Here is a 17,759-nt window from a genome sequence, read left to right on the forward strand (position 1 = left end):
TTAAAGATCAGTTTTAATCCCTTCCTATTACGATTTGAACAAAAATAAATGTACACTACCAGTCTCTTGTTTTTTCCTTCTTTTTCCTTTCAAGATACATTAAAATGAGACAAGAGCATACGATATTCTCACATCCTTAGACAGCTAGAGTGACATTGAAAATCAATAAGGATAATCTACCTTTCAGTGGGGACAAGTGTAGCAAGTTTGATGCTCAAGTTTTTGAGTGTACAACATGTTCCTATATCTAAAGCACTTCTGTTCATTGACCTTGAAATAAAATGGAGTCTTCTACTCCTTCTGACATAATTAAAGTTTGATGTCTGTCAAGCAGTGGGAGGAAAACTTTGTCAACAGACGAGTGCCCCTATTTTTCAGAGGGAGGCATAAGAAACTTTAAATTCTTCCTTCTATAGAACAACAGGATCATGAATAGCCATTTTCATACAAGCATCTCCAGGTAGTGCAAATTCAATTTAATTCAGTGTCCTGGGGAAAAGCTGTGGCCATATTAATAAGAAGTTACATTTTCTATCGGCCCTATATACAGACTATATTCTCAAGTCAAACCTTTAACTATTATATTTATTTCTTGACAATGCATTGTTGCCATTGTGATAAATATACTGATTAGGAAATAAATACATGTACATGCATGTAGCACTTGTTTCTTTGCAGCATTGTTGCCGAATAGTTTCAGGAAATAAATAATGTACACACACTTGTTTCTTAGAAACACACATTCTTAAATTTTAGAAACACACATTCTTAAATTTTAGATTTTTATTTGTGTTCAGCTAAATCTTCTTTATAATTAGCTGTTAATTTTATCATGATATATACGTAGGTATCAGGAGTTTTAAGTAGAAATTCTTGTCCATCACTCCATTCTTTTCATAAAACGTAAAATCAAGAAATTAAGACAAAACAATCACAACATCTGCTAAAACACAGTATCCTTAATACACCATTATTTAGTATGGCCTGCCTGGTGTGTAATACTTATAAGTCACGTTAACAAATCCAGGCTGAACGCTCTGATCCTGGGGGCGGATGATGCCCAGTGAGGGCTGGGGTTGGGGGATAATGGCAGCATTAGGGGGTGGCATCATGTTGGGTCCAGAATTCCTGTGGGGTATCGTCATCATTGGGTAAGGTACACTCGATGGAGGATTGCCCAGCCGGCTATCCTGGAACATCACCGTCTGTTGTTGTACTGGCAAGTCCTGGATATTACCCGAGTTCATCCGGTCATTGCTGCCAAATGATGCAGTCATTCTGGTCTGTGGCAGTGAACTGCTCTGTCCTGTGTAGCCCGCTCCACTCCCCCACACTGATGGGCCTTTCTCAGTTTTTATGGCAGGTGCATTTTGATTGTGTTGATAATCACCACCTACATGTACGAAAAGAAAAATTTCAATGTACAAAATTTTATCATTATTTTCTGGCCTAGAAAAATCTTGACATACATTGAAAATTGTTCTTTACAACACATGGACTTTTACCTGTTCTGGGGTTTGGTGCTGTTGAGGAGTTGCGTCCCCTCTGGGACCATGTTGACTGTGTATTGCTGCCTGGGTAGTTATCTGCTGCCCCTTTGTTGCTCGATGATCCACCATAACTGTTGCCATCTCGGTCTTCTGTCTTTCCGTACCCAGCATTCCTCCACAAGTCATCAGTAGACCGACCTTTAGGAACAGTTTTTCTGTCAGTGCTGCCCTTGTTTTTGTCAGAGTCCTCATGAGCTTTATATGTTTGTCTTTTATTTGAGGATTTGTAATCACTATACTCCTTTTTCACATCACTTTTATTCCTGTTGTGACTGTGGTCAGAATCATAACCTTTCCCATAACCCTGACTGCCACTAGAATCAAACCCTTTTCCATAGCTGTGACTGCCACTTGACCCATGACCTTTTCCATAACTTGAACCTCTAGCCTCATTTCTGCTGTCACTCCTTGGTCGATCGTAGCTGGCATGGCTTTTAGAGGACTGTGATGCTCTGGCGTCTCTGTTACGATCAGTGTTATTAGGGAGATTGTACTGTCTATCATAGTCCCTGTTATAGTCATTCTTAGTACGGTCGTACCCACCAGAAGCTGCTGTACCACTATTTCTGTTGTAGTCATTTTTAGTGCGGTCATATCCTCCCGTAGAGCCTCTATTATAGTTACGTTTAGTGTGGTCATATCCATCAGCCGCTGCAGTGTCAGTATTTCTGCCGTGGTCGTATTGATCGTCAAATTTACGGTACACTGTGACGGTCCTTTCTCCTACAAACTTATTGTACCTCTCCCTTTCATCATAGTCCCCCTGGTCTTTGTTGTAGGGGACATCCCTGCGCTCCAGATAAACCTCTCGGTGGTCCTCCGAGTGCTCATAGCTTCGTCTCTGGGGGTCAGGAGCCTGGTAGTTGTTGTAAGTTTTACCCACACTAAAAAATTGGAAAGCATTGACACATTTTTTCATAGTTTTATGTTATTAACCCAAAAATTGTAAGCTAAGTCATAACATGGCAAATAATGCTATTTCATCATGCAACACTAAAGAATTCACAAACTTTGAAAAATCTTTACCAACTGACTGCTAACTCCCAGACCCAAAATTATAGCAAACATAAAATTTATCTTTGAAAACAGACTCATTATGGTGTTAAATAAAATTGTGACAGATTACAAGACAAACAAGACAACATAATTATTTAGCTGTGGACACTAATAGCCGCGCCTGTGTTACTTACTGGGAGCTGTATCTATTATCAGGCTGTCGCTTCACGGGGGCTGGATAATCATCACGGTGACCTCGAGGCTCATAAGATCTTTTTAATGAATCCCTCTTTATCCTCTCATGTTCCTCCTTTTCAAGTCTGACAAAATAACACGAAAAATCAAAAAAATTTACTGATTATCAACTCTATTGATCTACACCAAAATCTGCAGAATGAAATCCTGTAAAATGTTTGAACATACTGGTGGTATGAGAGAGTTAATTTCATAGCTTTTTAAACCAATATGTAACTCACCTCAGTTCTTCCTTGATCTTGTTTTCTTTATGTCGTATTTCTTCGTTCTCTCTCTCCAGCTGTTTGACGCGTTCTGCGAGCTCTAGTTTCTCTTTCTCCTGGGCCTCCTTTTCCTTCTCCAGTCTCAGTCGTTCCTGTCGTTCTTTCTCTAGCCTCTCTCTGTCGCGTCGTTCTCGTTCCTTCATTTCCTGTTCTAGTCTCTCCCTCTCTCGTCTTTCCTGCTCCAGACGCTCCCTCTCCCGTCTCTCTTGCTCTAGTCTCTCCCTCTCCCGCTCTTCCTGTTCCCGACGTTCTCGCTCCCGCTGTTCTCTCTCCTGTCTTTCTCTTTCCAGCTGTTCTTGTCGTTCTTTCTCTCTTTTCTCTCTCTCCCTTCGTTCTCTTTCATGACGCTCTTTTTCTTTCCTGTTTAAAGTAGATAAAAATCATCTCAGATTCATTGATATTGAATACTGAAGAGTTACATATGAGTAGAATATTCAGTACATTTAGACATAATTCTCATTTTCCCATAAATACAGATTTAGATCCTATCGTGGATGGAAAACATAAAAATATACAAGTATGATATCTTTATCTTCACCTTTGTTTTTCTCGTTCCCTTTCTTCTTTCCTCTTTGCCTCATACTTTTCAGCACTTCTTCTGTCTCGATGCCTTCTCTCATCATGGTGTGACCTGTAACCCCTCAGGTCATCTCCATGGTGACCTCTAGATCTGTCATCAGGGGAATCCCCTGGGCCCCTGAATCTGTCCCCACCATGAGGTGACCATCTATTCTCCACAAATCTGTCTTGATCATTGAATCTTTAAAGTAAAGAGAAATCATGTTTTGTTTTTTTTTAATAATTCTTTAAAATTATACCTAGTAATTTCGATAAAACAGTCAAACACACTTATAATGAACACACTTGTAATGAATTGACACTTATAGCAAAGTGATTTCATTCCCCTTGACTTTAAAATATACTGTACAATTGATGGATATAACAAATTACACTTATAATGAAACAATATTGTCTGTCCCTGACACTTCATTATCAGCCTGTTCTACTGTCCAGTGAAACTTTCGTAATTTGACATGCATTTGGAGTAAATTTTTATGTTAGAATAGACAGGGTGTCAGACTGCCTAGAATATAAACAAAGGCAATGATTGAGTTTAAGATCTAAGAAGCCTTTAACTTACACTGGTTCCATAAACTGCATCCTCTCGGCCTCCCTGATCCTGATTTCTTCCTCGGCCAGACGTCGCTGTTCCTCCTCAAACTCTGCAATCCTCTGTTCTTCCTCAAACCTCAGTCTTTCCTCTTCCTCTAGTCTGTAACAGAGTGTAACACTCACACAACTCTCACTTTTAAAAACACATCAGTGTACTGTTAATCACATTTTATCAGGAAAAAGTGCTTTGGTAATTTGTAGGACAGGGTATATGCAAAAATTAATAACTTGTAAATGATTATAAAATGAAATTCTTTACTATCACTGAGTACACAAAATCAAGTATTGCAAAAAATAATACTGAAATTATTGATTAGCAGTATTGCAAGTTTATCTTAATTAGTGATTTTAAAATCAATACATGTGCAATTGAATACAGATCTTTCCCCTAAAAGCGTGTTCCAATCGGAGAGTAATCACATGGGGGTCTCCAAGTAAATAACACCATTGTTACTTCGACCACTCCCCCTCCTCAGGTAACCATACGGTTAAAAAAAAGGGGGTCTTTAAAGCCTGTTCCAAATAGAGCATTGTCACCTGATCTGTTCCAGCAGCCCCTGTTCTCACCTGATCTGTTCCAACAGCCTCTGTTCCTCCCACTCTCGCTCGCGTCGCTCCAGATCCAGCTGCTCCAGACGAATCTGTTCCTGCTGCTTCCTCCACTCCATCTCCTCTGTCGCTCGTCTGTAACATGATATCGGCCCAATAATATAACTTCAACACTAGCAACACTAAATCACTTCACTTAAAAAGTAAAATCATTCACTCAAACAGTCTCCTCACATTACAGGAGGGGTATCTGATACCCTCCCTCTTTTGTTATGTGACCCTTGTTACTGATTTTAAGAGTTATCTCACCTGATCTGCTCCCTTCTTGTTACTTGTTAGAGGGTATCTGATCTTTATTACCGATTTGAAGAGTTATCTTACCTGATCTGCTCCCGCTCTTGCTCTAATTTGTAAGCCTCCTCTCTTTGTTTGATGTGAAGATCTTTCAGACGTCGACTTTTGTCCACCACATTATGGGTACGGAAAGGTGACATTCTGCGTTGCTACAATAGAAATAATTAATTAAATACAATTTTCCTTTGCTGTTTAAATTTTGATGAACCATATAGCGATATTTTTAAAGTTCAGAGCTATATACCTGATCGGAGGAGTAGGACATGACATTGCGGGATTTAAAGTAGCCGATTCTGTGATTCCTCATCCAGCCCGACTGCCACCCACGTCTGTTCGTCTCCGGTCTGTTCAGGTGGATAATTCGCCGAGGCTTCTCGCCTTTATCATTGGTCAGACTTTTGTCCTTTAAGGACTTGTATTTCTTTTCATTACCTTTGCTTTTAAGAGAGATGATGTTAGAACGTTTAACATCATTTTTCTTTTCTCCAGTTGATTTTTTCTCTACAAAAACAATTTACCACTTAGCTTACATCTTTATGGTCACTGTTTTATAAGAAAGGAAATTTTGTTAATCTAATTATTAAATCTTTCTATTTAAACATGTGCACAATGCTAATTCATTGTACAAACCTGTGGAAATCATCTTTTTCCCCTCCGATGCTTTACTCTTGGTGTCCTTCGATTTGTTTGTTGTTTTGGATTTCTCAGTCTCACTTGACTTTTTGTCTACTTCACTGCTGCCCTTCTTAGCTGGCTTGGTCTGACCTTTGACATCACTGACCTTTGACTTTGCTACAGAACCTGGTTTGCTTAGTTTAGTCTTACTGCTGGTTGGCTTTGGTACAGACTTACCAGAAGTTTCTTTGGCTAAAAAATATTTCTTCCTTATTAAAATATGTTTATATCTAATCAACATACTGAGTTTTTATCAATATGGTATGCACACTGTAAATAATAATTCTGTGTATAAACCCCCCTTAACAAAGCTGTAGAAACTCTTACATTTGTCAGCAGGTTCTTTCTTGCTTGGTGACTTGGATTCTACACTTTTATCAGCTGGGGCTGATTCTGGCTTTGGCTGAAGTAAAATTAAGTTAATACTTAAACTTTATTCATACATGATGTGTTTAAGATCAGAGGGCTAAGAAAAAACCCCTAAGATGCTAAATATAAAACTCCTTGAACTGCTCAACTACCGGTAGCTGCTCAGTGTCAAATTTTGCAAATATTTGTCAATATTTCCACCTCTATTTGTTTTCTCTGTGATAGCTCTTTAAGAGTGGGGTGAACTGGTTTCTTGATAATTCAACTGGAATGTAAATTTTGTCAAGTGAAAGGTCAGGGCCTAAGGAGGCCTAATATGCATATAGATATTGTGCATCTGTCTTCATGTTTGACATCAGTGGGCGGGGATTATCTAAATTTCAGTTTTATTTCACAATAAAATGTACTGGTAAATATAAGGAATCACTGTCTACCGGTAAACAGTTTGTTTGGTATGTCAGGGACATCAACAATAGTTGGAAACATGGGTTAACTTATGCATAACAGGCGAAGCAAATATTCCCATGATTCAAACTATTGTTGATGCCCTGGCATACCAAACAAACTAACAGTGATTCCTTAACATTCTTGGAAGTTTCATATACAGTATGTGGATATGTGGTTATAACAACACATTTAGCATAAGTTTTATGTGAAAGAGTACAGAAAATGATAGAAACTGAGCTAATACATGTATATATGATACAATATATTTCAGAACGTCATAATTTGTTAAATTGTCTATTGTATAGACTGTTTTCCTACCTTATCAAACGTTACACTGATCGTGCTGCCATTCAGTTCTGTCTTGTGCAGACTCTGGATACAGGTCTTGGCGTCCCCAATAGATGATAGAATAATGTAACCAAAACAGCTGCTGTCTGGACTTTTGGCATTGGTCATTATTTTAGCTGCCACAACCTAATTTATAACGAAGCTTTTAAACAACGTCCTTCATGTTATCCATATTGTTAAAAAATTCTGGTCTCTTTATAATAGGGTATGATGAGATAGCCCCCATGTCCATTTTGGATACTAGAAAAATAAAACTTCACCAACATTTTTTGAAGTATCTGTACATAAGACATTATTAAGTTTAAGTTTTTAAAACACACACAAAGAAATGCAACACAATAAATCAGTTCCGTGTTGTAGTAACCACTTTTTCTTAGCAAATGTATCCAAATAGTTCCATAATAAAAAGTTTTTTTATCAAGGCATTTTATAATTATAAATTTATCTTATAAAAAATTATTCAGATTTAGGGGGGAACTATAAATCGATTTATATTTTCTCTAGCTTCAGAAATATTTGTTAATTTTTTTTTTTGAAATTAAAAAAAAAAATAGTAGGCCTAAGGCTATTCTTATACCAGGTCTGCTTACTTGAAACAAATATTTATTTTTCTGTTAGACATTATATAATTATATAAAATAAAACAGACTATAAAAATATCTTCATTTTACCACCTTTCTCAGATAAAAATTTTCAGATTTCTTTCTGCAATGGATACTCATACTAGTATTACTATCACAGATATTTAAAACTCTTATCGTTTAGATAAAGATTTAAAAAAAGGTCTTTAATCTAAAAATTTAAGAAAACAACATTACCTTAACATGTTTGCTGAACAGCGCTTTTAGATCATTGGCCCTCGTAGATGAAGCAATTCCACTGACCCATAGATTACATGAAGGAGCTATAGGAAAAATATAATAAATTATCTGGGTGGAGTCAATATCTAAGGATATCTTTTTTTAAAAGGATAAAATTTCTGCTCATTATAAACTATTTTAAAAATTTTCTAATATAAAAATAAAATCATTACCCGGAACAGCCTTTTTTGAATCCTTCGATGTGGAACTGAAAAATATGGGTAACAACAGATTATTTAACTGGCTACAAACATACCGGTATTACTCATTTAATATCCTGCTTTAAGATAGATTCAATAAAATAAGTATCTAATTGATCAGTTGGAATATATCTCAACTTCAAGAGGGCAAGTTATAATCTGAATCAAATTTTCATCACCTGCAGCACAATGTGGTTTATTGACAAACAGATCTTGCTACATGTTTCTTCCATATGTTGCGAGCTTCCAAAGGGATCTTTCACCTAAAGTCATTCTCCTTTCATTTCAGATTTTGTAAAGAATCTATTTTTTTCATCAGCTTTAAGGTTAACTTCTGAAGGTAATTAGAAGCCTGGCCTGTTCAATCACTGCCTGACTCTGCAGAGTGTCACCTACATCAATCCACAATAAATAGGCGTGACGGCTTGAATACTTTTGTGTATTACATCTCTACATATAGGATTTATCATCCAAATGTGTCAAATTTTACCAAACGCTAGCTAAATGGCCTAATCCTTTCCATCTCAGTAAATTCTTTGTGTAAGACGTTTACTGACCACATTAGGGAACTTATTAAAATCAATTATTCTTGGCAAATCTACTGGAATAAAGAAAAATTCCCTTAACATTTTATAGCCTCAGGAAACTGAAAAAGACATAACAAGTACAATCAACAACCAAGCAAACATCTTATTGTATCCTCCTTTTGAAACTGTGATAAGTTCAGATCACTTCAGAAGCAGCAAGTCACAAATACTCCTACAAGGGATTCCCTCAATAATCTCTTAGCATATGATTTCAAAGCTTTGAGTATCCTCCTCCAATGCAGCTATGGTTAACTTAAAATATCAATGCAGAGATTTTCCCATCTTCCTTTTTAACAGCAGCTAAATATACATTATTATGAAAATGTTTTCATTCTTAGCCATACTTCTTTGCAATTTTGTGTTGAGATATGCCTTTTCAAATTCATCTGAAACTGCACCATTTCCCACATGTTCATTACACTTATCAAGTTTTCTCTACACAGATTAAAGATTATAAAATTTAAATAAATCAGTAGCCAAGGTACAATGTTTGTGTTGGACTGGATCTCCTCTACATAAAATGATAGAAGTGGGAAAAGCAAACATTGGCCAAAAAATATTATCTCGCATTAACATAATGAAGGGTAATAATTATCTCTATGTCTTGAGATGGTGAATTTGTATCATTGCAGGCATAGGCTGGTGAATGAGGATCACTTTCATAATAGAGAATAATGAAAATAAACAACTCCTATATCATAGGTTTAGCTGTTCCTCACAGGCTTATTGATAAGGATCATTTGCATGACATGCAGTGGTGAAGGATCATCTCCACATTATAGGCTGGTTGATAAGGATTATCTAAATATCATAGGCTGGTTGATCAAGATTATCTAAACATCATAGGCTGGTTGATCAGGATTATCTAAACATCATAGGCTGGTTGATCAGGATCATCTCCACAGCATAGGCTGGCCGATAAGATTCATCTCCACAACATAGGTTGGTTGCTAAGGATCATCTCCACATCATAGGCTGGTTGATAAGGATTATTTAAATATCATAGGCTAGTTGATCAGGATTATCTAAACATCATAGGCTGGTTGATAAGGATTATTTAAACATCATAAGCTGGTTGATCAGGATTATCTAAACATCATAGGCTGGTTGATAAGGATTATTTAAACATCATAAGCTGGTTGATCAGGATTATCTAAACATCATAGGCTGGTTGATAAGGATCATCCTACATCATAAGTTGTTAAGGATCACTTCCACATCAAAAGCTGGTTAATAAGGATCATTTTCATATCAATGGATTGGTTGATAAGAATTATCCTACATCATAGGTTGTTAATTAAGGATCACCTCTACATCATATATTGTTACTAAGAATCACTTCTACACCATAATTTGGTTAATGAGGATCATCTCTTATCATTGGTTTTTAATTAAGGATCCTCTGATCATCAATGACTGGTTGATAAGGATCACTTCAGTCTATATTATACGTTGTTGATTAAGGATCATCTCAACATCAAAGACTGGTTGATAAGGATCATCCTACATTACAGCTTGTTGATTAAGAATCACTTACACGTCATGATAAGTGTCATCTCTACATCATAAGTGGTTGACTAAGGATCACTTCTACATCAGTGGCTGAATGATAAGGATCACCTTTACAATAGGGGTTGGTTTATGAGGATCACCTCTACAAGATAGGTTTGTGAGTTAGGATCATCTCTTTATTATGGAATATTAATAAAGATCACTTCCTTATAGGCTGGTTGAGAAGGATTGCTTTCAAATCATCTCGGTGATTTAGGATCATCCCTACATTACAGGCTGGTGATTACAATCAACTCTACACAAAAGACTAGTAAGGATCATTTCTATATCAAACAATTTTTTTTTTGAGTAAAGATCACCTCTACATTATGGTCTTGTTGATAAAGATTTCTTCCAAATCATAAACTGGCTGAGAAGAATCATGTCTACATTATAACCTGGTCACTTAAGATTACTTCCACATCATTGTTTGGTTGAAGAGGATCATCTCTTTGTCATAGGTTGGTGAATAAGGATCCTTTCTACATCATTTGGTACTAATTAAGGATAACCTCCACACAATAGGTTTGGTGAATAAGGATGATTTTTCTGGGATTGTTGATGATAAGAACTGCTTCATACCATACACTGATGAAAAAATAATCATCTCTACATCAAAGCTATAAGACATACACTTCATAATTTAAGCAGGTGAATAATACTGGTCCCTTCTGCATAGACAAAGAAGGTAATCTCCACATTACAGGCTATAATCAACTTCTCTGGTAAAGAGTGAAGCTAGGTTCTGTATTATAATGATTGTAAATGGATGATAATCATTATCTAAATAATCTGTTTACAACTAAAGTACCTTGCTGTTTATGGCTGTCTGGGTTTTCTACACATCATAAGACTAAACTGACCTGAAATTGAATCAAAGTCCAGATACAGCACTTGACTGATTTTTCATTCCATCTATTTTTCCATTTGTAGCAATTCCTACAGATGTGGCATCAATGATTCAGTGGTCATAGATGTTTGGCAACTAATGAAAAATGCTTCAAATCCTTTCTAGGAAGTGATGAGGTTGTTTTGCGTCTGTGCTCAACTTACTTTCTCTGCATTGTCTCAGTCCAACCAGCTTAAAATGGTGACTACTAATGCTTGAAATTACATACAATTGACTGGTATTCTATCCATGGGGAAAATGAATGAAGCCCCCATGACTTAGAAAGTCTTTCTGTCCCATTGCTACAACAAACTTAAAAAGCTGAAATAAGTACACTCTGGATGACTGAAAGCAAAGAACCTTAGGTATGATGTAATGTAATTTCTAATATCTCACTCCATCCTTTGAATTGAACTAGAAGGAAGTTACAATTCTACCCAGTAATCCTGCTTTTTCCTGCAGAGGATATCATTACCCAGTAAACCTGCATTTTCTTGTAAATGAATCATTATCATGAATCATTATCTGACTCTGACTTGAATTTAACTGGAATAAGGAAATGGCAAATCTGCCCAGTAATCCTGCCTTTACCTTATGCGAGTCATCACCCTGTAAAAACCTTTTCTGCCATTTATAGTCTTGACAATCTTCCTTCTATACGTCAACAAGCCTGCATTTCTTGAATTTTTGCTTCTTGTTTAGTTGATTTCTCTTTTTCTCATACAGCAAATTACCAACTACAAAGCACACTTTCCCCTTCTATACAGGACATTTCTTTAAATACCCAAAACCTTTTTCTAGAAAAAGCCCAAATTTCTTACATCTGATGTCTTGCAAATCAGTCCATCCTTTTTTTTTTTTTGGTTAAGTCCATCAATTTTTTCAGTATACTTCTCTTTTTCTTTATATCTATTTTCTGTTTCTTTACACCAATCAATCCGGCTTTAAGGTAGATGTTCAACCGGTGCTTGCAGAGAATATTACTAGTCTAGAACTTGTTGGAGTGAAGTGTAGAATGAACTGAACAACGTCATCTGAAGGCACTCCAAAGTTTGTAACTTGTCATTGCAAACTAAAAGGCTATTGAAGATTTCTTGTACACAATTTTCACTTTGACCTTTGTTGTCTATCCAATGTCAGGCTCTTTCTTCAAGATGGTGATTATTTATTACAAGTATATATCTTACATTCCGTATATACTTAGCCCAGAGTTCACACCTACTCCGATTATCAAAGACAAAGGGTTCAATAAAGAGATGTCACATCTTTACGCTTTAAATAAATTAATATTTTTCTTATGTCACTTCACCAAACACTACTGAAATGTGACTTCCCATTTTTCTGCATTTGTCGATTAAATACAAATGTACAATGAATATAGATTACAATGTAAACTTTACCTACAATCCTATATTCTACATAGCAAATTTTTCTTAACATGATCATCGTTTTGAATTATTGGAACACTTCAATTAAGTTTAAGTAAAATGAGAAATCTAAACTGATCTTGACAAACCCAACCTTTTACTGGAAACTTGGTTGTCTGTCTTCCCGTCTTTCTCCTCCTTTTGATGACTGCTACTTTGCTTCTGCCCACTGTTAGACTTCTGCCCACTGCTAGTCTTCTGCCCACTGTTAGATTTCTGCCCACTGTTAGACTTCTGCCCACTGCTAGACTTCTGCCCACTGCTAGATTTCTGCCTGCTGCTTACACTGCTAGATGCCTGTCCACTACTGCTACCTTTCTGTGTACTGCCAGTTCCTGATTTGTTACTACTTCCAGACTTTTGCATACTGCTACCACTGCTAGATTTCTGTCTACTGTCACTACTGCTTGACTTCTGCCCACTACTGTTTGACTTCTGCTCACTACTGCTTGACTTCTGCCTACTACTACTTGACTTCTGCCCACTACTGCTTGGTTTCTGCCCACTACCACTGGACTTCTGTATTTTGCTACCATTTATTTTCTGCCCAAGTACTCTGGATCTCTGCTTACTGCTACCTTCAGCCTTTTGGTCATCACTTCCACATTTTCGTCTGCTGCTGCTAGCTTTGTGAATACTAGTGATTTCGGATTTTATTCTGTTGGTGCTGCTTATTCTCTCCCTGGATTTTTGTCCATCAGAATTTTGTCTACTGAAGCTTCCAGATTTGTCCTTGCTTGTACTGCTGGACTTTTGCGCACTAGAGCTGCTGGACTTTTGCCCACTGGAACCGCTGGACTTCTGCTTGGACTTCTCATCTTTGTGGCTGGACTTATTGCTATCACTGCTACTACTAACAGTTTTCTTGCTGTCCTTGATATCTGCATCTAGGTCGTTCTGCGTATCATCCACATACACATCCAAAGATTCACTGATGTCATCTCGTGATTCCTGGGTCACTGTTGTCCAAAACAGAAGTATGCATTAATGTAATATTTGACTTATTTCACCCAATAAATTGACATTCCATGAGCTTAAGCCAATAAAACTATGTACTGAAGAAAATTAAGTAGAAGGACAGGCAGAAGGCAGATATGTGAAGAAAGAATAGCTGTAAGAAACATATACAAAAGTTTAGAATTGATAATTTATTGCTCCAAATTGAATTAAACAGATCAATTCTTGGGTTTCATGTTTTCCTCTGGAAAGTTTTTTTTCTTCATTCTATGGATACTTGTCATTTCAGGTTGAATAATTGAATGCTAAATTGGAGACTGAAAAAATAGTTCTTTTTTATCAAATCTTTCAAGTTCCAGGCTGAAATCATCATTGGACAGTAGAAATGCACAAATGTATATATATTCAATACTTGGAGTAATCAATGTTCCTATATCATAATGTATTCTGTGAATCTCCCTCGTCTTTTCTCTTCTGGGAGTATTTTTACTTCCTCCATAGAATCCTTGTTAAATGATTATGTCATGATGTCTGTGTTCGCAACTGAATATTTCAAGCTTGAGGACTGGTCTGCCTATTATGGCATCTTCATCTTTTTTACCACTTTCCACATTTTCTTTCTCAAATTGACAAATCATTAATACTGCATGCAAACTGGTATTTAGGTCTGATGTGTGTTATTGTAATGTTCTTCAGAAGGATTACACTCAATACTTCTCCTATCTTCTTTCGGTAGCATTTAAACTGTCAAATTTTAAAACACTTTAACTGATATTAATGGCTCAGTCATCTTTCTGGACCCTTCTTCATGGAAAAACGTGAAACAAAGTCATACAATCCATTTTATTCTGTAATTTACTGTAAATCTTACAGGTCCTTGTCCTTGAAATTATTTTATGAAAAATCCATCTTCAAAAATTAATAATTCAATGTCGAATGATCACAATAATTCAGTTTTGGCAGTGGTTTTCCGTGGGTACATCACACCTGAAATATTCCTCTATCAGCAGTGAGACATGAATTGTTTGTATTTTCTCTATGTATAGGTCCTAGTATTCTTCTGAAGAAATTGAGTTCCCTATGTTGCTGGTTTTCCTCCCTTCTTTTATTGTCAAATTACATCATCAGGCCTCTCAGGGTGATAAAGTTCAAATGGGATTTACAGCTTTGACATATTTGACGTTCAGTTTCTTTCTCTGTTTCCATCATTATATGGTAAATTTCTTACTTCTTTACAAATGGTCATAAAAATACCGTCCAATCATTCCATTGTTTAGTGCTTTCCTCTGGTTACCCGAAAACTAGCAATCCAACTACACAGGCTTGTTTGTCTTCACATGAAAAATTCAGACTATATCTTCTCACAGGAAGTCCAATGATTGTGTTTTCTTGTTCAGTCCATTTTAGTTTTCTAGAGCTGATCACTCAATCTTCATAAATTCTTCATGTGTATATCTTTTATGCTATTATTTATTATCATTTAACAAAAGATATACCTTTTTAGTAACAAAATAAGAAGAGTAAAATTTCTTGAACAAAATTGGTTTGTTTTACCTTTTGGCTAGAGATGAGAACTCACAGAAGAATTTGATGTTTAATTTCAAATGTACTCACTTTTTTCCCAAAAAAATCAAAGTATAAAATGAAATGAAGGAAGAAAATTTCATTCTTTTCTAAAACAATTATTTATGACTCTTCATTCCTACTATGCTGTAAACTTGCCTATGGTACAAGCTCTATGATTTCCATCTTACCCTTTCTTTCTTTATAAACAGTTATTCTGCTGTAAATTTTAATTTTATCCTGCCATTATCATCAAGTAATCTCCTACCGTCACTATCTTCCTCTACCATCTCGCTCTCTGTCCCGTCCTCCGTCTCTATCAGATCGCTCTCCATCCCGTCTTCTACTCCGATTAAATCACGATAACTCTCCTCATCATCCATCTGACAATGTACACACATACTTTAAAATCCCTTCAAGCTTATTATAAAGAGCCATACTGATTGCAATAACAAAGCACTTCACAATTAACCATCTGTTAACAGATCCAACTGCAAAACAATACTATGGTTCATTTCTATTTAGTAAATATTAGTAGAACGAAATATTCAGAGCAAACTATAGCTGGAATTCTTTAGCATCAGAGGTTTAAACAAATGGGATATTTCTATGAAAAATCAACAACAGTTACTTTATAATTTGTTGAATTTAAACCTTTTACATATGTTAAAGTTGAGAAACAAAAGTTTTATAGTGATAGAAACTTAAACAGTCTTCGCGAAAAAGAAAAATCGCCACAGGACATTCGGACAGACAGTTAACACAATTTCACAGGACCAAACGAATTTTCACCGGTCCAAAACTTTTATCATATATTGATCATGACGATGTTACTTCATAGCATATAAATCAATAAACAGATAACACATTAAAAGATTAACTGAAATGTTTCTTTTTCTTTCCTGGCAGTGTCCCATCGAAATATTTAAGAGACATTGTGGCGGAAGTAGGTTTTAAAACAATCACAGTCAACGAAACGTTTTTAATAATGTGTTTTGTTATTAGTTAAAGCGTCTATATGATGAAATAGGAACTATATAACTTAAAACCCGACCAAAACAAACCTCGGACAAACGGACCGATTTTACTACCGGTAGTCACTATATCGGACCAATAAGATTTTCACCTGTTTTGTCCGACAGACCGGTGCTTTTGGGATAGACTGCTTAAAAGGATGTCCAACGGAAAAAAGTTGAAGCTGGCAGATATTTCATTTCAGCCCATAATGATTGAAACAAGCGGACAAAGAGGGGCAAGAAACCCAATCAGTTTGTGTGACACTAGGCTGAGATGTCCATGGACACCAGACCAAAATATTTAGTCCCTACGACATCTCGCTGAGATTAACAAACATTGATCTTGTTGTTTTCCAAGTAATGATATATCCATTTAAAAGTATTCTTGTACTAAATCGTCTTTTACAATTATTAAATCAAAAGTAGAGTAAGAACATCACCTCAATCACATCAAGAAGTAGGAGGTCTTCTGCTTTGTCCATTTTTCCTGCTAAATTAAAGTTACATATGATTACCCGAAAAATCAATCAATCTGAATAATCTATATCAGTAATTTAAGTAATAACCAATGAACATTGTCGGTTATTGTTTACAACTTCTATTTCTACTTGTGAAACTGTCGTCTATTAGACTACTTACCAGGCAAGATGGCGAGTGGTTTTAAAAAACAGCGTAATTTCCCTCCCAGAAAACAAAATGGTTGATACCTTGATAACAGTTTAAAATTCTAGGTATTAAACAGTCAATGCATAAACAAATTTGATGCCTGCTCTATGCAATGCAGCTAACAAGTCAAGTAAAACATTTTCCCATCAATCTCCGCCATTTTGAATTCGAGGATCGGATGACTTTTTTAATTAACTCGTACCAGTTTTATTCGGATTTTAAAATCTAAGCTTTACCATTCACAAAATTTATCCCCCCCAATAAAAAAAACCAACAAATAAATTGTGATACGATACATGTATTCAGATTCTTTAAGTTGAAACTTATACCACAAATGAACAGAATAAAAATACATTTCCCAGGAGTAGCATGTCTGTATATGAAAGCATGTACTTTATTAATTGTCCCCTAACTATGACCCCAGTCCCAAAGCCCATTAGATGAATTTGGATTGATTTAAATGCATCCCTCCTCTCCTTTTCTCGAGAATTTTCTTTCTTTTTTTTTTTTTTTTACATTTGTAGTCATATCCCTGACCTAGACTTCTAACTTCCATCATCAAGGAGACAACTTTCATGACTCAGACATTTCTTAGAAGCCTTAAAACAGTCTTCGAAATAACTTGGGAGCCCCATGCCTGGGACCTGGTAAATTTGCCAGTGAGCATGTGAAAATTCTCAAATTACATGCCCGAAGGGCATGTGTGAATTTTCTTTCGATTCACAATGTTTACGTTCCATTTCTTCTGTCGTACCCCATTATTCGCGTAAACTTGCTATGTAAAATATATTTCGTCTTACGAAATTGTACTAAAATTGAATGATTGTCAATCGTTATCATTAAAGTGTTAAATTAAACCTATTTGTTTTCTCAAAGTTTTTTGCTAAATTACGATAGGTTTATTGATGCCACGTGCAGTGGACTGCTGTCATGATCCTATTTCTGAAATTCAGTTCAGCTATACCGGCCAACAAATGACCAGCATGCGAGTCAAAAGTTGTGAACAAAAACGCGTATGAAAATGGCAGATAGGCAGGCCATGGTCAATTTAAAACGCTTAATCT

General features: G+C 36.0%; 1 protein-coding gene across 3 annotated transcripts; it reads right to left on the reverse strand.

The window, feature by feature from the left end:
- Positions 1–765: 765 nt before the first annotated feature.
- Positions 766–16,736, reverse strand: LOC134248547 (SAFB-like transcription modulator). Of its 3 annotated transcripts, XM_062730956.1 has the most exons (19): positions 16,665–16,736; positions 16,470–16,516; positions 15,282–15,396; positions 12,779–13,452; positions 12,588–12,742; positions 8,013–8,047; positions 7,798–7,883; positions 6,950–7,105; positions 6,143–6,218; positions 5,771–6,007; positions 5,385–5,641; positions 5,168–5,289; positions 4,805–4,921; positions 4,206–4,337; positions 3,603–3,824; positions 3,023–3,424; positions 2,741–2,866; positions 1,506–2,434; positions 766–1,393 (listed from the first exon to the last, which is right to left on the reverse strand). In XM_062730956.1, exons 2-19 carry the CDS (start codon positions 16,509–16,511, stop codon positions 975–977), a joined length of 4,302 nt encoding a protein of 1,433 aa, XP_062586940.1. In that variant the 5' UTR covers positions 16,512–16,516; positions 16,665–16,736; the 3' UTR covers positions 766–974. The 3 variants fall into 3 exon arrangements, with proteins under 3 accessions (XP_062586940.1, XP_062586938.1, XP_062586939.1); XM_062730954.1 differs by having other exon boundaries at positions 12,588–13,452; XM_062730955.1 differs by lacking the exon at positions 16,665–16,736 and having other exon boundaries at positions 12,588–13,452; positions 16,470–16,519.
- Between the last annotated feature and the right edge of the window lie 1,023 nt (positions 16,737–17,759).

Source organism: Saccostrea cucullata, unplaced genomic scaffold (assembly GCF_032062105.1).
Source record: "Saccostrea cucullata isolate Sc308-1 unplaced genomic scaffold, CSIRO_AGI_Scuc_v1 ctg55, whole genome shotgun sequence".
Lineage (NCBI taxonomy): Eukaryota > Metazoa > Mollusca > Bivalvia > Ostreida > Ostreidae > Saccostrea > Saccostrea cuccullata.